Source organism: Fundulus heteroclitus, unplaced genomic scaffold, assembly GCF_011125445.2.
Source record: "Fundulus heteroclitus isolate FHET01 unplaced genomic scaffold, MU-UCD_Fhet_4.1 scaffold_107, whole genome shotgun sequence".
NCBI lineage: Eukaryota > Metazoa > Chordata > Actinopteri > Cyprinodontiformes > Fundulidae > Fundulus > Fundulus heteroclitus.
Genome location: NW_023396520.1, coordinates 111,285 through 132,411, shown reverse-complemented (window position 1 = coordinate 132,411; position 21,127 = coordinate 111,285). Strand labels below are relative to the sequence as shown.

At 41.0% G+C, this 21,127-nt stretch overlaps 1 protein-coding gene across 2 annotated transcripts in view; it reads right to left on the bottom strand.

Moving 5' to 3' along the window:
• slc27a6 (solute carrier family 27 member 6) overlaps positions 1 to 20,256 on the bottom strand; it is a 106,117-nt gene extending 85,861 nt beyond the window's left edge. For both annotated transcript variants that reach the window (XM_012854119.3, XM_021311493.2), the window contains exons 1-3: positions 19,642 to 20,256; positions 3,770 to 3,979; positions 290 to 448 (exon numbers count right to left, since the gene is read on the bottom strand). In XM_012854119.3, the coding sequence (XP_012709573.2) occupies positions 290 to 448; positions 3,770 to 3,979; positions 19,642 to 20,128 (856 nt within the window). In that variant the 5' untranslated portion in view covers positions 20,129 to 20,256. The remainder of the gene's footprint in view (positions 1 to 289; positions 449 to 3,769; positions 3,980 to 19,641) is intronic.
• Between the last annotated feature and the right edge of the window lie 871 nt (positions 20,257 to 21,127).

Sequence of the window (21,127 nt, the reverse complement as noted above, 5' to 3'; positions counted from 1 at the left end):
TTGTTAATAAATTCTTGAACTTGAAGAGAAGTTGTCACTCATTTATTCCATATGTGTGCAGTTTGCTGTTAAAAGAACGCCAGTGATCAAATCATCCCTTTCAACTATTCTCCTAATATCAGCTGTTTTGGCTGATATTTACCTAACAGACAGAATTATTTATTAAACATTGAATAACTTAAAACAGTGCGTAAGATCACAACACTATCACACTCAGATACTGATACTTGTTTGTTGAGTTATATATCACAGAATAAAACTGAATCTTCAGTTGTGTCTAAAGGCCTACCAAGCTCTATGGTTCCTCCAATACCAATGAGGGATGCTGCACTGTGGTAGAGTGGCAGAGGAATGTAAATCACATCGGCTTCAGTTGCTCCAAAAGCCCAGAACCCTCCTGCTGCCTTCAGACTCTGAAGGTGAGTGATAACTGCAGCCTTTGGTAGACCTGAAAAGACAACATTTTTAAAAAGGCATTAATGATTAAATTTATCTGGGAAAGTTTCCTCTATAATAAGTTTTCTATTAAAGTCACAATAGCTATTAGCAATGTATTGTCAACAAGTGGTAAATCTTTGGGGCTTGAAAGAGTGACATAACAACCACACTGCATTGTGGGATAACTGGGCATTGGGAAACCGGCTTCTTGTTTGTTTAGACTGCCTTCATCCAGAACGGTGTACTTATTTTTTGTTAATTTGTTTTTAAAATGTTAATTTGTTTTTAAAATTTTAACATGGTGGAAATGTTCTTTGTCCTTAACGGTCACAATCGTTCATGCGATTGCTTCAATAAAAATAATGATGTGCTGAGATTTTTCAGTTTTCCGACATGGAATCAAAGCCAAGAACTTTGGATTTCTGCACTGACAAATAGATGCCAAATGGACTCTGGATAGCAGCTGTTAGATGACTAAACCTCGCTCTCAAAGCCATAGCCTAATATGCATGCGTGGTGAGCGCATTTTCAGACTGGTAAGTTTATATCAAAGTTTGTTATGCTGTTTCACATGGGAGATTTTAAGATAAGATGTGCAAAACCAGTTTGTTCCGCCTTATTTAAATGCGTAGATTGCCTATACTACTAGGAGATTGGGAGCTGCTGTAAAAGCAAGAAGTTCTAAGCAATGTTTTTTCATAATGAAATGCCAGTCAGAAAACGGCATCACATAATCTCTCCAGACACCCAGCATGTTTTTGATGAATGGAGAACTTCTTTTTATTATATTAATTATTATAAAAGAATAGAGAAAATGACATTTGCAGAAGTTCTGTAAATACTGTTCAACTAAACACAAGACAAAACCTTTATTTATTTAATTTAAAAAAACACTATAGCCTACAAATCAGCTTTACTCCTGTTAATCCTTATTCCCCCGGATAGTAAAGCCACAGTGGCTCTACGGTTTTATAGGAGGGGTGAATGATGTCTGCATTGTCGATGGCTTTGTAGCAATCCCTCACGCTGAGCATACATGAAGTGACGGTGGAGAGGAAAACTCACTTTTAACAGGAAGGAAAAACTCCAGCAGAATCAGGCTCATTGAACCATGTGCCACACACCAGCACACAATTTTCCTTTATAGATCACAGCTGTACCTGAACATTTGCGAACCATGTTCTGCCTTATGTTCTGCCCTCTACATACCCTGATGCAACCATAAATAGTCCATGTAAAGCACCTCATGAATGGTAATGTGTATTTAAATGAGTCTGTAGTTATAGTGTAATGTAATGCATGGAGTCTAAAGCAGCATATTGGCTAGTAATCATCATTGGTCAGAAAATCTTGTAATTGCTGAAACCGCATTCTTTCACAATTCTCCTAATTGCAAGGTCTTTCAGCAGTGCCAATGCATCTACTGTGCAGCAATATGCACCAGTGTATTTGACTGTTTACAGCAATTAAAGTAACTGCCTCATACCTTCTCACGATTTATGTGTTAATCTGTGGTACACGACATGCTGGTGATCATCAGGAAGAGGAATGTGATGGTAGAAAACCTCAATGAAATATGTGGACTTTGATTTAAGATTGAAGTTTGGTTATATGCATTTTTATTGTTAATTTGAAAGGTCCTTATGTATAGTTATGTGTCACCAGCGCGAGCATGAATAACACTGCGGCAATGAAGGTTTATGATGAAGTCGATCTATTATTAGTTTTATTTGCAGTAAAATAGTAAGTTTGAGAGGAATCATCATGCAGTCTGGCTACAATTCACCACTTTCCCATCTGCATCGCCAATTTCTTGTCTCCAAAATGAGCATACGCCTGGGTCAGAGTTGCCATGAGGACTGCACATTTTCCCCATGAAGTTTTTGTTTATAGATCCCAACTTTGCGTAAAAAGTGAAAAACACAAATATCAGAACCCATTTTGTGCGTAATGAGACTGCGTTATAAATGAGGCCCCTAGGACTAACGGAGATGCTGCACAGTGTGCATACTGTGAAATTTACAATTTAATAAGGACTGTAAATTAAATAATTCTATACTTTTACTGATGTGTTAAAGTCTTATTGAAATTGTTTACTTGAAACCATAGTAAATAAAGTTTTGTAAAAAATAAATAAAAATCACATAAATTATTATTATTATTATTTATTTTTTATTTTTTTCCAGTGTCCTGTCTAGCAATGTGGCAATGTCTTAATGCCAAACATAGCTCGACAGATTTTGCTTTCACAAGTGGAGCAAACAGCTTTCACCATAATGCTCCACTTGATTTGTGCATGTAAATAGCTTAATTGTGATTCCTGCAGGGAGAATTTCAAATTATATGGACACTACAATGGGAAAGTAGGAAAGTAAAGGAAGAACAAGAAGAGAAAAAAAAGAAAGAGAAGAGGTGAAAGAAAGAAGAGATAAAAGGGAGAGAATAATATTATTATTATTATAAGAGATCGCCTATAATGGGGAGCACTTTGCTTTTTATGTCACAAGACACACATATCTAAATACATATCCAATATACATACAATCTAAATACTAACCATCCATCCATTTTCCAAACCGCTTAATCCCTCATGGGGTCGCGGGGGTTGCTGGTGCCTATCTCCAGCATTCACTGGGCGAGAGGCGGGGTACACCCTGGACAGGTCGCCAGTCTGTCGCAGGGCAACACAGAGAGACAAACAGGACAAACAACCATTCACACCTAAGGACAATTTGGAGAAGCCAATTAATCTAACAGTCATGTTTTTGGTCTGTGGGAGGAAGCTGGAGTACCTGGAAAGAACCCACGCATGCACAGGGAGAACATGCAAACTCCATGCAGAAAGACCCAGGGGTGTACTTGAACCCAGGACCTTCTTGCTGCAAGGCAACAGCGCTACCCACTGCGCCACTGTGCAGCCCTCTAAATACTAAATACTAATTGGATCGGGACCGGGGGTGGTTGAGTGGATGAATGGATGTTCACAGGTGAGACAGTCCAACTTGCTCCATGCCTCCACAGGAAGAGGATAGCATAGTTCTTTTCTCTGTTGTTTTGGTTACCTAAATTACCTTCAGGTTAAAGATCAGCCTTTTCGATATATAAGTTCTTAGCAACAACGAAAATGAGAACTTCTATATTATAGCATCATGGTAAGTCCTAGACAATAAAGAAAACTGTTAAAAACAGGCACCATTTACTTGACAGAATAATCTCAATCTGACAGGAGTTTTTTGTGTAAAACACAGACCACATTTGCATTAATGGTGCGCACTGAGATTTAAACACTGTAAAAAACAGCTTGGTTTGCAATAGGAAGCAAGAGACTTGCCAGTTGTTCCAGAGGTGAAGATATAAAGGTTTGGTTTTTTTAAGGAGTTAGTAGCTCGCAGTACAGCTGGAACAGGCTGATGGGATGCTGCATCAATCTTGTCTTGTAGAGTGTGCACTTGTGGATGCTCACAATGGCTCTTCATAGTCCACACTTGAATGCTGCTCTTCAGAAGGCTGGGTAGGATGCCATCTAGACACTCCAATAAATCTGTCACACAAACACAGTAAAGATGACTTAAAAAAGTATTCTCAGGTTTTACTCACCTAGTTTACTTTTAAGGTTCCAAGGTCTTTGCTGTTTTACTTTCCCCCTTAAGTAAAATAACTAACTTCTCTGTTCTTGCAGAATATGTATTGACCTTCAGTCACTAAGCCTCTGCTCCTCACTTTGGTCCCTCACCCAGCGTTTTGTGCATTCTCCTAATGAGTCACACTCGTTTCAGAGCTTTCAATTGTTTGTACCTCCCATGCAGTTTTGTTTTCATTGCATTGTTGGTTGCTGTCAGATGCTCCTCAGTTCCAGTTTCTTGAAGTTGTAAATTTGTTGTTTCCTAATAAACCATGATCTCAACATGCAAATATTATCTTCCTGTCTGGTTTGGGTGCAATTCCACCACAACAAGTGACACAGGAAGTAAATACAATACAGTGAACAAAAGAAACAAGACAAAACAAATAAAGACAAGAAAACCAAAATCACACAAAATTATCATAGAATACAAAACTAAAATGACAGTATTCTTTAGTTTTCATATCACCCTAAGCAATGTTGAATGCCACTTCTTGCTGTCAATATTAGTTACTGTGATAACTGGAAAAATGTTTAAAGAAGCAAAAAGCTTCTCTCCCTTTTCTGTCCTCTTTCTCTTTCACCTTTTTTCTATTCTATCTTCTTGTTTCAGTGTCCATTTAATATGAAATATTCCCTGCATAGATTATAACAAAGCTTCTTGCATATATCATTCAAGCGGAGCACTATGGCAGTAAGTAAAATCTGTTGGGCTCTTTTTGGCATTAAGATAACAATTCTTATTGCCTCGTTGCCAGACAGGACACAAAAAAATAAAAAATAAATAAATAAATAAAGAAGCAACAACTCATCATTTAAGATAGAAAGAAAGAAATAGTGATGGGAAGAAGTACAGGTGTCTTTTTTAGATGAAATATGGTATGTCGTCAAACTCCATCTTTCTGTGTTATTCTCCAGTCTCTTGTTTACAAAGGTGGGCCAGCCACGCGTGCATGTACGTGCATGTGAACAGCTGCCAGCCAGGGCTTAGCCCAGACATGGGCAAACTACGGCCCATGATTAAAACGTTGAACGTTTTAATCCAGCCCGCGGAACTTGTCCAAATTATTGAAATTTTTTTTTTTTTTTTTTTTACAAAAAAACTAATCTCTCGCATACGGGAGGCAGAAGCCTCCCGTATGCGTTTTCAGCGCTTGACTATCATTAAGGAGGAGCCACCCATTAAATTCTGTTATTAAATTACATTTCATATTATTATCGTCGGTAAACCTCGTTCGTTTCACCATATCCCTGTAATACCGCGTTTCCCCACTACATAGCGCTCATTGACCTTTTTAGCCTGTGGGATATTACTCTCTTCTTCTCTTTAGCTTTGTGCTGTGAGCCCCTCTGTAAAAATGAGCTTATCAAAGCAAAGAAAAAATTAGCTTATCAAAGCAAAGAAAAGTGGACAGTGAGTGCCGAGTGTTTAATGCAGAGTGGACAACTAAATATTTTTTTACCGAAGTCCGATCAAAGGCTGTGTGTCTGATATGCCAAGAAACTGTCACGGTTTACAAAGAGTACAATATCAGCCGCCACTTTGCTACAAAGCATGCTAACTACGCCAGCAAGCAGTCAACGCAAGAGCGAACAGCCACGGCCCAGAGGTTGGCGGCTAATTTACAGGCTCAGCAACATCTTTTTCACCGACAAACTGCGATTCAAGAGTCATCCACCAAAGCAAGCTTTTTGCTGTCATTCAAAGTTGCCAAAGCTAGCAAGCCTTTCTCCGAAGGCGAGTTTTTAAAAGAATGCATGGTACAGGCGGCAGGTATTTTGTGTCCTGAGAGCCAAGGCAAGTTTGAAAAGATCGGTTTATCACGCAGGACTGTGACTCGCCATGTGGAACTGATTGAGGAAGATATAGCCAGCCAAATAAACAAAAAGGCTGAGTCCTTTAAGCTATATTCACTAGCACTGAATGAAAGCAATGATGTGAAAGACACTGCTCAACTCTTAATTTTTATCCGTGGGATTAATGACAATTTTGAAATAACGGAAGAGTTTTTGGCCATGGAGTCTCTGAAAGGAACAACGCGTGTAGAGGATCTGTACAACCATGTGTCTGCTGCCATTGAAAGACGTAAGCTACTTTGGAGTAAACTGGCCAATGTCACAACGGATGGATCACCAAATTTGACTAGAAGACATTTTGGGCTGCTGAAAAGAATCCAGGATAAAGTGAAAGAGGAAAACCCTGACCAGGATGTTATCTTCCTACAGTGCATCATCCATCAGGAATCACTGTGTAAGTCTATATTGCAGCTTGATCACGTCATGAAACCAGTGGTAAAACTAGTCAACTTTATACGCGCAAAGGGACTTCTCCATTGTCAGTTCATCGCGTTCCTGGAAGAAACTAATGCGGATCATTACGACTTGCTGTACCACTCTTGTGTCTGCTGGTTAAGTTTGGGCAAAGTGTTTCAACGAGTGTGCGACCTGCAAGACGAGATCAGCGAGTTTTTGGAGTTAGTTGGGAAATCCACCGAATTTCCTGAGCTAAGCGACAAGAACTGGCTTTGTGATTTTGCGTTTCCTGTGGACATATTTTCGTACTTGAATGAGCTGAATGTTAAGCTACAGGGGAAAGATCAGTTTGTGCACGACATGTACAAACATGTACAAGCCTTCAAATCTAAGCTTTGTTCTCCAGACAAATTGCAAACAATTCTTTTGTTCATTTCTCCACACTTGCCACACAGAAAGACGCGACGCGAAACGCAAAGAAACACAGCCAATTAATTGACGACCTGCACGGAGAATTTAGCCGTTGGTTCTCTGATTTTGACAACATTGAAACGTCACTTCAGCTGGTGTCCTGTCCCCTGTCACAAGACCCCGAAAAGGCACCACAAGAGGTGATCTGACTGATCGATCTTCAGTCAGACTCCCTCTTAAAGGAGAAGTTCAACTCTCTAAAACTGAATGACTTTTATGCTGCACTCAACGAAGCCATGTTCCCAAACGTCCGGAAGACGGCACAGAAGATGCTAACTTTGTTTGGCTCGACCTACGTCTGTGAACAGACATTCAGCGGCATGAACATCAACAAATCCAGTCACAGATCCAGGTTACCTGACCAGCATCTCGGAGCTTTCCTGAGAATTGCCACAATCAAACTCACTCCAGACTTTGATGCATTGGCCAAAAAGGGAGATTAACAACACTGTTCCCACTGAAACTGTGAGTTTCTCTGCTGTTATTCTGTGATAATCAAATGTAAATAATTCAAGTAAATCAAATGTATACTGTGAATTTCTCTACTGTGTTTATTCTTAATCAAATGAAATGAATGCATTTGAAAAAAAAACTGTACAATGAGCCTTGCTGCCTACTCATGATATGTTACATGTTTGTAGGCCAAATCCTCTCATGTAATGGCTTTTACATGTAATTTATATTATTTCACACAAATACTCCATCCATCTGTTCCCGGTCTGGCCCCCCTGTCAAATCTTAGAATCCAATGTGGCCCTCCTGGCAAAAAGTTTGCCCACCCCGGGCTTAGCCCCTTTCTGCCCATAGCAGAGAGCACATCCAGCAGATCGAAGCGTTCTCATATATATATATATATATATATATATATATATATATATATATATATATATATATATATATATGTGTGTGTATGTGTGTGTGTGTGTATACATATGCACTTTTACTCTTGCTGTTTAGAGCTCAACAGTCTGATGGCAATGGGGAAAAAGCTGTTGCAGAACCTGGTGGACCTGCAGCGGATGCTGTGGAACCTTTTCTTAGTAGGCAGCAGGGAGAACAGTCCATGGTGGGGGTGTGAGGGGTCTCTGATGATGTTATGGCCCCGGGACATGCAGCAATGGGATGAAATGTCTTTAATGGAGGGGAAAGGAGCCCCGATGGTTCCTTCTGATGTCCTCACAACTCTCCTCACGTTCCTGCAGTCAGAGGCGCTGCAGCCTCCGCACCACACAGAGAGACAGCTGGTCACAATGCTCTCTATGGTGCTTCTGTAGAAGGTCATGAAGATGGGCGGGGACAGGTGGGCTCTCCTCATCCTCCACAAGAAGTACAAGCGCTTCTGTGCCCTCTTCACCATTGACGTGGTGTTCACAGACCCGGTGGGGTTTTCTGTGATGTGCACCCTGAGGAATTTGGTGCTGTTGACCACCTCCACAGCTGAGCTGTTGATGAGCAGTGGAGCATGGCAAGGACGATTCTTCCTGAAGTCGACGATGATCTCCTTCGTCTTCTATACGTTCAGGATCCAGCTGTTGTCTCTGCACAGGCCCACCAGCTGCTCCACCTCCTCTCTGTAGTCCTGGTCGTTGTCGTCTCTGATCAGGTCCACCACTGTCGTGGCGTCTGCAAACTTCACGATGTGATTGGTGGTGAACCTGGGGACGCAGTTGTGTGTCATCAGAGTGAACAGCAGGGGCTCAGGACGCAGCCCTGAGGGGAGCCTGTGCTGAGGGTGATGACATCAGAAGTGTTCTGTCCGACCCGGACGACTGAGGTCTGTTGATGAGGAAATCTAGCAGCCAGTTGCGAAGGGGTGTGCTGAAGCCCAGATGTTCCAGTTTTTTCATCAGATGCTGTGGGATGAGGGTGTTGAACGCTGAACTGAAGTCCAGGAGCATGCTCAAAGGGGCGGGGCGTGGGTGGGCTTGGAACCCGTTAATAACTGCTTGCAGTTTTAGTTACATGTTGTTTTCAACCAAATGCTGGTTTTCGTTTGCTCTGCCATCGTCTAATTTAATGTTGTTTGTGTAACTTTAGGATTAACTCACCAAGCTAATGACCGGCCGTCCGCTGCAGCGCCGTCTGGCTTCCTAAATTACCAATTTGAGTCTGAATTATTCCTGGAGAAATAATCACATTAATAATGATCATTCTTTAAAGGGCTATTTCCTCGAATAATGTTTTATATAACTCAGATTTGCATTGTTTGGACACACAAAATGTTGTTCTAAATTAGTTAAGATAATTTAACCTCATTCTATATCCTTTTAAGATATATTGTAGTTCTAGCCACAAACAAGGCTAGGGCTAAAACCTAAAGGTTTAGTTTTAGCCCCGCTAGCTCTGGCACTTTGCTTGGCTGACCTAATCCTCATGATTACTAAAATATCACCTTTCAAATGAACACTTTCTGGCCTCTCCTTTTATGAGTTCTTAGCAAAGCATCCGAAATTGACTGACGAATTCAGATAACTTCTAAAGCTTTTATGACACTTTCAAATCAAATGGCCATCTGGCAACCAGCATGTAACAGATTATGAACTGGATTGAGGATGTGTTGATTTTCAGCAGGGGGGAATAACCCTCCCAGTTTTGGAAAAGAAGCTTTGTTTAAGTCTGTTAGTTTTTGATTTAATGTTCTTTAATCATTTCCCTGATGGAAGTGGGACAAACAGTTCATTGACCAGGTGGGTTAGATCAGTGGCAATACGTCTGGCCATTTTCTGCACTCATGCAGCGTAGACTGAGTCTAGGTTCTGTAGACAGCATCCCCTGTGCTGTCCTCACCAGCCGTGCTAAATCCTTCCTCTCCTGCACTGTGCAGCTTCCATACCACACTGTTAGGCTGAGACACAAAATGCCCTATAGAAGTTTTTGAACAACTTAGTGGTAAGTCCAGTCTGTTTCAATTTTATGAGAAATAAAATGTATGCTGTTCACACACTCCACCGCCTACCCATGTATGCAGAGAGAAGTGTGTTCAGTCTTCCTGAACCTCCTGTAGTCTACTATGACCCCCTGACAAGAGAAGGTTTGTTTCAGAACAGTCGTTCCAACTGTGTTGCATGCTGGGAGCTGCAATTTGTCGCGACACGATGGCATAACAAAGTAAAAAAATGTGTTAAATGTGGAAAAATGTTATGACATTATTGACAAGGTATTATTTGGTATTGTTTGTTATATTTAAGATTCTTGCATTTGTAAGATTAAATTTCTTTGGGCTTTCTTTGATAAAAATGAGAAGTTCATTTTCCGTCTATTTAACCACTTAGGATTCCCTACACTGAAAATCAGTTGGTGTTTCATATTCTGGGGAAAGAAAATTTAATCCAGTAATGTAGGGTTGTAGTGAGGACAGTGTTCTGAGCAACATCCTGCTTTTTTGGTTGAGCAATATTCTGTCATCCTGTCACATGGTGGTGGTGGGGTGAATCCTATTAACTAAACCAACAGGAGTCTTTCACTAAAACATGGAGGAAAGCCAAAGGTGGTTTAATGAATGTTCACATTAAATCATAATTATGTAATACAAAATTAGTCTTTAAAGTATGCTAAAAGGCAAATATTCTAAAATTTTGGCCACAATAATTAACGTGTTATATCTCTTATTTAATTCCACAAGGCTCACAACTACATTTGACTAATGATTTTGTCTGTAGAGTAGTAAAAGTATAGGTTTAAATTTTAAAGTTTTAAATGTTTTGGCACATTGATTTAAATTTAAAATAAATGTAAAACAGCTAAAAAAGTTTTGCTTTATGCAACCATGAAACACTAAGCAGCATTGTTGCAGTTAGCATCTTAAGGCTTAGCACAACTACATGATTGAATCCCACATTCCTCCTTGCTCCCACCATGCAGTGGGACATTGTCATTTCATTCAATCCAAGAGATTGAGGTTTCTCATGTGTTTCTGGGATGTTGCTATAGAACCAGTAGGGTTATAACAGATACATGAAAGGGTGTCATGTTTTTGCTATGGATAGGTTTAATCAATTTTTGTACTTTGTACAAATAAAACGAAACAAGATCTGAAAATCTACAGGTAGGGACAATGCAAGGAAATTAGGTTTCCTGGATATTTGAAAAAGACACAATGCCATTTTATATTTTATCAATACTACTGGGGAATGCCGTCAGCAATCAGCTATAACTATGGCCTTAAGCCCCTAAGGCTATATAATGTACTGCCCATTATATAAGTTAAATATATTCCACAACTGTTACACGTTTTATTCTTAGTCACAAAAGAAATAATGATTTGGTGGTACCAAAATATCCATATCCAAGGTCAGTAGCCATTTACACCTTTAAAGGCAAGCCAGGGCAAGTCAAATTTGTTTGTATCTCACATTTCAGTACAACGACAGGGCAAAGTGTTTTAGATGACTAAAATATAGGAAAATAAAAACAGAATAAAAGCAAGTTAGAATAAAATCTAGAAAAAATTTAAAGAAAATAAAACATGGGAAAATGGAAAAGGCAAATATTAATGATTTTAAAAACAGTTGGACTACAAACTTAAACTAATGATGTTTCAGTTACCCGTGTAACTAGAATAGTCAAAAGCAATCCTAAACAAAAGTGTTTTTAATCTTGATTTAAAAGAACTCAGGCTTTCAGGACTTTTACAGTTTTCTGGTAGTTTGTTACAGATAAATTGAGCATAGGAACTAAATGCTTCTTCTCCATATTTGGTTCTCGTTCTGGGTATGCAGAGTAGCCTTGAGCCAGAAGACCTTAGTGGTCTGGAGGGTTGATATACTGATAAAAGGTCTGTAATGTATTTGGGTGCTAAGCGATTCAGGGATTTATAGACCAACAGGAGTCTAAAGGGGCAATAGTAAGAAATAGACTGTAAAATTAATCAAAATCATTCTGATTTGTCACCTGGTATAGAAGTCACATTCCCTATAAACAATTGGTCCTCTCCATCAACAATGACTTAGATAGGAACATTTTGACCAATCTGTCTGTATGATTTGATTGAATTTGACTTTGTAAAGTGCCTTGAGATGACGTGTTGTGAATTGGTGCTACATAAATGCAAAAATGAATTTAATTTAATTTTCCATTATAGATTACAGCTATATCTGAACATTTGCTTACCTGGTTCCACCTCATGTTCAGCCCTCTGCACGCCCAGATTCAATCGTCAATGCAAAGAACCTCATGAATGTTAATGTATATTTAAAATGTGTCAGTTAATCATATTATTCATCATGTTGATGTGGCAACCTAACCTGACCCTAGCCAGATTGATATTACTCCGCCTAGCTCCGCCTAGCTTCACTCACATCCATCTGGGACCTCTCCCATAGAGAGTGATTTCTCCAACCAATTTTATTGTCCAGCCATTTAGGACGCAGGGCTGGAGTTTCATAGATGTAACGTAGTGGAGAAGCAACCATGAAAAAAAACCAATGGCGGCTCGCATCGAGGAAGCAAGCGTTAACATTGATGATGCTATTTCTTCCGTGTTGTCCAATCTACCTAATATTGTTTCATTAAAAGAACATCAGAGAACAGCTCTGAAAGCTTTTGTTGGTGGAAACAATGTTTTCGCCCTTCTCCCGACCGGATTTGGCAAGTTTTGTTTTCCGGGGCACGCCCGTGGGGGAGCGGTTAGCGCGAATGTTAGGAGGCCTTTAGTCCTCGACGCGGTCGGCCCGGGATCGACTCCGACCCGTGGTGCTTTGCCGCCTGTCTTCCCCCCTCTTCCTGTCAGCTCACTGTCAATAAAACGCGTGCCACTAGAGCAGCAAACACATTTAAAAAAAAAAAAAAACGTGACGCTCTCATCAGCATCACGGGTTGGCTTCGGGGTGTGAGTGGTTCAAATAGCACGTTGATAAAGATGACAGACGAGTGGCTTATCCAATCATATGCAAGGATTTTTGACAAGGCCCAGCCTTCTGAAACGCCATTCCCATGGATCTGTCCCAGATGGATGAGTGGAGCTAGGCGGAGCAAATCTGGCTAGGGTCAGGTTAGTGGCAACCATAGAGAAAAAGCAAAGAAATTTTGGGAAAATTTCACAGTGCCATTTATTAAATTTGTAAATCAGAGGTAAAAGCACATACATTGCCCACATATGAAACCAGATTGCTGTTTTAAACGATGTGAGCCGTATTCCGTGTTGAAATTCCTCTGATGCTGCGCGCTCAATAAGTGAAGGGAGCGAGAGCAGGAGGAATGAGAGGTTTCCCCCAAAATAATAAAGATCCCCACCCGCATACATAAAAAAAACAAAAAATAATCAGTGCAAAAAGCATTTTAGGAAGCCAACGGACGCAGCACTGTATGGGTATGAGCGGTAAGCACACTGCACTCTGAGGGCTGGAGAGCAGCCTTTCAGCACCTACAGGGAGGTGGAGCAACATACCCCTATATGTATCAAAATGCAATGTTCACCGTCTAAAGCGGCATCTCGGCCAGTCATCATCCTGGGTTGGCCAAGAAATATTTGATCCCTGAAACTGTGTTTCCGTCTAATTCGCCCATCTACAAGGTCTTCATGCAGTGCCAATACTTCTACCGGGCAGCTTTTTGCAAGTAATTGCCTCACACCTTGTCACCATAATCTGTAAATCTGTGGAACACGTCACCCTGGTGATCATCGAGGAGAGGAATGTGATGGTAGAAAACACAAATGAATGTGGTGCACACTTTTATTTAAGATTTAAGATGGCTTATGGGATTTTTTTATTTTATTGGAAGGTCCTTTTGTATAGGTATGGCTCAGCAGCGCAAGCATTAATAAAAGCAGTTTTAAATGCTTATGAAAGTCGATATATGATTAAAGTGTGATATGAAGGAAAATTGAATGTCAGAGGAATTGTGATGTAGTTTGGCTGCAATTTACCACACCACCATCTGTATCAGCAATTTCCCTTGTCTCCAAAACGAGTGTAAGCATTGCTTAGAGTGGCTCAGAGTTGCTGTCATAGACATTATAGACCTATATGCCTCATTATGTGCTGGAGCGCTTCCTGCTGCTGCCATCTTGGATGAGTCTCTCCTACTCCAGGTTGGCATATGAGCCCACGGGAATAGACGCAGAGGGAGCAACTTTGCCTGTATTTTCCGTAGCTTACGGTTGCAATAACCGGTTATAATTACTCAAAATAGATAATGTGGTGAAGATCACCATTTTGGGCCAAGATAGGTCCTGAAGATGTGTTTTTACGCTGTGAGAACATTGTAGAAACCTAAGCCATGGAACATAATTTCATGCTTATTAATTTGTTATTTCTGGGCTGAGGGAGAGATGAGTGGCTGAGATCTTGCAAGAGCTGTGCGTAAGTAAAAATGGTGGTATACTCACAATATCAATTTGATCTACCTAGATAAGAACAAGCTAATGATTTAAAGTAAAACATTGTAACATTTAAATATTAACAACTGAATCATATTTCCCAATAAAACACACCAGAAGAGGAGACCTTAACCAGCCTTGTGAGCTACCTGAACGAGTGTTTTGACAGCATCGTAATGGGGAAGCCAAAAATTTCCACAAACTCAAACAACGCTCTCAACGCTCAAAACGCCATCAAAACGCTCTCGTTCAAGCTCAACAATTGCCGCTTCCACTATATCTCCAGATAGGAGCTACAAAAACTCGAGAGACTAGAATCCATAGACAAGAAGCTAACTAGTCTGGATGCCTGTCTTCCCTTGGTAGAAGTCCTACACAAGGTATTTAAAGCTCTGAGAAAGTAACTGGAATACAGCCAGGAACAGCTAGCTTCCGTCACAGCCGTGAATAAATCACTGAGGGAGGAAGTCAGGAACCTCATGATTCGATGGGATGATACAACTGTTCAGTGACAATAGGAAGATGAAAGAGTCCACTCTGTATATTCAGGCCCAAAAACATGAGAGATAACCTTGTCTTTACAGGAATCACTGATCAACAAGATGAGGACACTGAGAAAACAATCCATCAGTTCCTCCGGCACCAGTTGAAGCTCACAGCTCATCGGGTAAAACACATCACCTTCCATCACGTTCACCAGCTCGGAGGTAAGCAGCCCGATAAAAAAAAGAGCCTTGGCCAATTATAGCTAAATTTGAGCATTATAAGAAAAAAGAGCAGGTCAGAAGTCGGGTAGAGAGCTGAGAGGAACAAATTTCAGCGTCAATGACCAGTTTCCAAAGGAAATCCTTGATCAAAGGCGAGTATAATTCCCAATCAGGAAGACATATTGCAGGGGGCACCAGGGCTACAGTGGCTGTAGACGTGCTTTATATAAAAGGTCAGCTGTTCGGGGATCAGAAGGTCACACCATGGCTTTATTAGCAGCACAACAGTTGAATTTAAGGCAGATGACACTTGTTAAAAGAAAATAGAGCTGGACACGGTGATAAATTAAATGCATGCACAGTGCAGCTGGAAGTTAGCACCGTATGTGGGTTAGTCACAGCTGGGTTTCTGAGTCTATGTTATAGGTCATAATCCTTTTTCCTTCACCCCTTCTCACTCTACACCTTCTTAATTTTCTGTCTTTCTTTATATTAGTCCTCTGCTTCTTTGTGTAAATCAGACAACAACAAGCACTTTATATGATGTCCACTGGGTCTATGTACACTCAACAAAAATATAAATGCAACACTTTTGGTTTTGCTCCCATTTCTTATGAGACAAACTCAAAGACCTAAAACTTTTTCCACATACACAATATCACCATTTCCCTCAAATATTGTACACAAACCAGTCTAAATCTGTGATAGTGAGCAGTTGTCTTTTGCTGACATAATCTATCCCACCTCACGGGTGTGCCATATCAAGATGCTGATTAGACACCATGATTAGTGCACAGGTGTGCCTTAGACTGTCCACAATAAAAGGCCACTCTGAATGGTGCAGTTTTGTTTTATTGGGGGCGGGGGGGGGGGGGGGGGGGGGGGGGGGGGGTCTTTGGACTCAGAAAACCAGTCAGTATCTGGTGTGACCACCATTTTCCTCATGCAGTGCAACACATCTCTTTCGCATAGAGTTGATCAGGTTGTCAATTGTGGCCTGTGGAATGTTGGTCCGCTCCTCTTCAATGGCTGTGCGAAGTTGCTGGATATTGCCAGGAACTGGAACACGCTGTCGTATACGCCAATCCAGAGCATCCCAAACATGCTTAATGGGTGACATGTCCGGTGAGTATGCCGGCCATGCAAAAACTGGGACATTTTCAGCTTCCAAGAATTGTGTACAGATCCTTGCCACATGAGGCCGTTCATTATTCTGCTGCAACATGAGGTGATGTTCTTGGATGTATGGCACAACAATGGGCCTTAGAATCTCATCACGGTATCTCTGTGCATTCAAAATTGCATCAGTAAAATGCAGCTGTGTTCTTCGTCCATAACAGACACCTGCCCATACCATAACCCCACCGCCACCATGGGCCACTTGATCAACAACACTGACATCAAAAAACCGCTCACCCACACGACGCCACACATGCTGTCTGCCATCTGCTCTGAACAGTATAAACCGGGATTCATCCGTGATGAGAACACCTCTCCAACATGCCAGACGCCAGCGAATGCGAGCATTTGCCCACTCAAGTCGTTTACGACAACGAACTGGTCAGTTGGAGAACCCGATGAGGACAACGAGCATGCAGATGAGCTTCCCTGAGAGAGCTTCTGACAGTTTGTGCAGAAATTCTTTGGTTATGTAAACCGATTGTTTCAGCAGCTGTTCGAGTGGCTGGTCTCAGACGATCTTGGAGGTGAACATGCTGGATGTAGAGGTCCTGGGCTGGTGTGGTTACACGTGGTCGGATGTACTGCCAAATTCTCTGAAATGCCTTTGGAGACGGCTTATGGTAGAGAAATGAACATTCAATACACAAGCAACAGCTCTGGTTGACATTCCTGCTGATGGGGGTATATAATAACAGAAATATCTGTTTTTAACTAAAAGTTATGTATTGTCAGTATATATGGCCCGAATGTTGATGACCACTCAAACTATTTTCACAGACTTTCACAAACTATTCCCTGCGCTTCATCACCTGGACTGCTCTCTATTTATAGGTGGGGACTTAAACTTTGGTCTAAATGAAGAAATAGACGGGAATACAACAGGGACTCAGCACGTTGGCAATCATTAAATGTAGTCAAATATATGAGTCTTTGCGGTGCATGGTTATCTCTTCATCTTAACAGCAAAGAAAATATTTCTACTCTTGTTTGGACTATTTCTTAAGCAGAAGCTCACTGCTGTCTGACATTTTAGACTCTGATACCAGTGTTTGCCCTACCATTCAACAAGGGGGGTGCCCTGCCCCGGCAACAAAATTGCGCCCTCATCTGCATTCCGCACCCAGGTAAACTCACACTCCCGCCAGGAGAGAGACACTCAGAGTTACAACATATTTTACCTGCCTTGGTAACCACATCTGCATTTTGTAAACGGGCCCAATTTCTGAGGATAGCTGCTCTAAAAAGTCCCAGAGAGTTGGGCGCGCTGAGCTTCTACTGGCCGTGAAGGCGTGGGTGCAGTCTGTATGATGGGGGAGCATGGGGCATACATTAAAGAGAAACGCTTATAAATGACCAAGAGTTATCCCGACAGAATTAGTATCGCTTGTGTTGAGAGCGCGGGATTCAATGGGATAAATGCCTCCTTTTTCAATTGTAACAACATAAAAACGACGCATTTGTTTACTTTACATGGTGCCCCATTACTTCAATATTCAAAGCAGTGTTTGCCCTAGAAATTCTGTCTTTTTTTGTTGGGGGGGGGGGGGGTTCCTTACACTTAATTTCCCATTAATACAGCTTTATACAACCAACCATCTTATGTCTCTCTTAACCTTTCTCTTATTTATCCATGTTTCAGTCTCTCTTTTAATGGGGCCCGTGAGAGACTCATCCAGTGTCGAATGTCAAAACGTCATCTCCAATAGACAACGCCAGTCCATGGGGTGTCTACCTTTATAGTCTCTATGGTTGCCGTGAGGACCACGCATTCTCCGTCAAGTATTTTTTATAGATCCCAACTTTTGCGTGGAAAGTGACGTATGTGCGTTTTAGAACCAATTTTGTGTGTATGCAAGCTTTATAAATGAGACCCCAGGTGTCATTATTACTTATTTCTCCTTTAACCTTTATGCTGACCGTGAAGAAATTTCCTCACAGCCTGCTCCATTGTCTTAATTAATAATTGAATCATTCACTAACAACATTGATATTTTGAATGAAGAGAAAATGTATTGACAGGTCCAAGTTTTCCTTCACATCTAATAAGACAGACTAGCTAATTAAGTTTTGCTCAATGGAAGACATGGAAAATGGAAGCATCACTACCCTGAAAAAGTCTGAATTTACTGCTAACAGTCTAAAATGCTGCTTTAAGCCAGATATTTAATTTATCTATCTTACTATCTGATGGTATAAAGCATATACTGACTCACTTGCAAATGACCAAAAAGGATCAATTCAATTATCTATAAATACGGAAAAAAAAACAACTAAAAGAGTAAATCTATAAACAGTAAATCTTTTCTATTTAAGTTATGTAAATGTCTGTGATGGATAGTGAGTAATAATTAGTGGAGGAAAAGTTGCTTTCTGTTAACTTTACTACTTTTGAAAAGACAGGAAATAGACAAGAACATGTCAGTGAAACATCTATATTAATTGTGTTAAACCACAAGTAATTGAGAAGCAAATAGATTTACAAATGACATCTTCATAGAAGAAAAGCAAATTCAAGGACATTGTGCGTAGTTAAGTCTGGTCACTTCTGATACAACAAAAATACATCATTGTGGCAATGAAGAAAATCAGATTCAACATGCAGAAAACTCATTAAGGAGAAAAACAAATTGGACACAGGAATAATACTATTGACCCCAGAAATTGTGGTTTAAGGACTTATGGTCCAGGGTTTGGGCACATTCTAACATTTCCCTTTATTGTCCTAATAATTGCAGGCTGATTTATATTCAGGCCTTAAATGAGCATTTTGGCTCTGATCCATTTAGTCTTTTTTTTTATATATAAACTGAATAAGCTGAATAATGAATGACATGTGATAATTATACAGTTTTGCAAGATTTGAAAGGTGATGAGGATAATTTACAACGGAACACTAGCCTAATACTGTTGAGGCAGAAGAAATCCACTAAATAAGGCTTCCTGTCGTAATTAGTTGTTATATAAAGAAAATGAGTAAAAGAGAACTTCATGTAGTCCAGTATAACGTCATCAGCATTTCGCATATGTTTTTCTTTTCTACCGATTGCCTGATTGTTTAGTGCAGGGGTGTCAAACTAATTTCTATATGGGGCCACTTTGGCATCATGAAGTCATTAAAAGGGCCGCTTTCATGTGTAGAGACGATACTTTTCATTTCATAATTTAATTCCAGTTCACACAGTAGTATAAAAAATGCACAGTAACATAAATATAGCACCCTTAGGCCCAGTTTATACAGTTTATCTGCAAAAAAAAGTTGATATTGGGGTGAGTTACACTTACAGGAGGCACAGTTTTAGCCACTTTATAAGGATATACGCCTTTTTTTTGGCTCTCAAGGGCCGAATAATTTACCTTGACGGGCCGGATTTGGCCCGCGGGCCTTGAGTTTGACACCTGTGGTTTAGTGGATGATTCAACTACTTGCTGGTGCTCAAACTCAAACATGCAACGACCAAAACAAGACTGGGTGGAATAACCTGCTTGTTCATCTGCATTATCAACCAACACGGCGCATGTGCACTCAAGAAGCTGTACTAAAGATTATAAAAAACGTAAGGCAAAGCATTGTGTTTTAGTAAGAAAAACAGCACGGACTGTTACAATCTGATACAAATGAGTGTGAAGGAGAAAGATAGTAGGAGATTTACCTGATCCGATAATAAGAGTTTTAGCCCCACAGCAATCAAAGCAATGCAGCAGGGACTTGGATTTGATGTTAAAGTTGAGAAATGCAACCGAGCAGCCAACCTTTGCCAATCCGAACCATGCGCTGAGAAAATCGGGTTCGTTACTCATGAGCAAGGCAACACAGTCTCCCTTCTTCAAGTGAACGTTGTGGAGAAAAACGTTGGCCAGCCTGTTGCTGCGCAGCTCCATGTCCCTGTATGTGTAAACTGTCCCATCATAAATAACAAACGGCTTGTTGGGGATGCGCTGCGCCTGCTCGATGAACCGGTCCAACACCGTATGCACACTGGCTGTCAATTTGAAGAGCTCCAGCTTCACACCGTACCTGATCACCTTCATCAGAAAGAAGAGATCCCGCCAGAAGTACGGGAACCAAAGTTTCTGCACAACACGGGCGGCCAGGAGACCAGCTGCCAGCGCTGACAGCCAGGATAAAGATGCGCTCATGATTGTGGAAGAAAGCTACGAAAAGACCCGGGATACGTCTGATGACAGTCGGTTGGTGGCTGCTCACTACACGCCCTGCCGATACGGTCCATTTCATAAACACGCTGCCGTGATGTAAGGTGGCTCCACAGCCGTGTGACGTCAGGAAGACGACAAAGAATCATGTCACAATAAAAGCAAGGGGAAAGTTAAACGATTGCTAAAAACCAATAGGGCTGAAAATAAGACCTGGGAATTTAAAATAAAGGAGGACATTCTGGACCCTTTATTTGTCATGTGCTTCTCCTCAAGACCAAAAGCTGTCTGATCAGTATTCCACAACATTTACAGAGGACGTTTAATCACGGAGGGCCTCAGAGACCCAGTAACTCTCCAACAAATCAAGTTGTACAATCATATCATGAGTCACTCGGCAAATACAGGTAAAACATTTAAGCTGGGAGCTGCGCATGCGAGCTGGCACTAAAGCAGCGTAGGGTCCTCCCATCTGTTACTACCTGTCTGTCAGACAACCCTGCTGCCCTAGATGAAAAGAGGCCTTGGGCGCTGGTGGGATTGTTCATCCAGGGCGCCAAACAGGCTAGGACCGCCCATGTGTATAGGCCACCATGCAATATAACTTATTTATGTTTTGATATTAATTTACTTTTGTTGGGATTTTTCATTTTTAAGCTTCACAGACCCGAAAAACCTTGTCAAAAAACAAACAAAACAAAGAACATAGGAGTTTTATTGTGAAAAACGTAATGCGGTCTCCCGTATGGGTACTAGGGAAATTGTGTTGACACACTCGGGAAGTGAAATCATGTGATACGCGTTGTTGAGGCGTAACCACTGAGCTATAGTATACACTGGAGTGCTAATAGCCCGCTGTTAGAACGAGTCGCTTTGAAGCACTGAGCTATATTATACACTGGAGTGTTAATCCCCCGTTGTTTGAACGAGTCGCTTTGAAGCCACCAGCCGCCATATTGGTACTCCCTATTTCCCCCCAGTAAC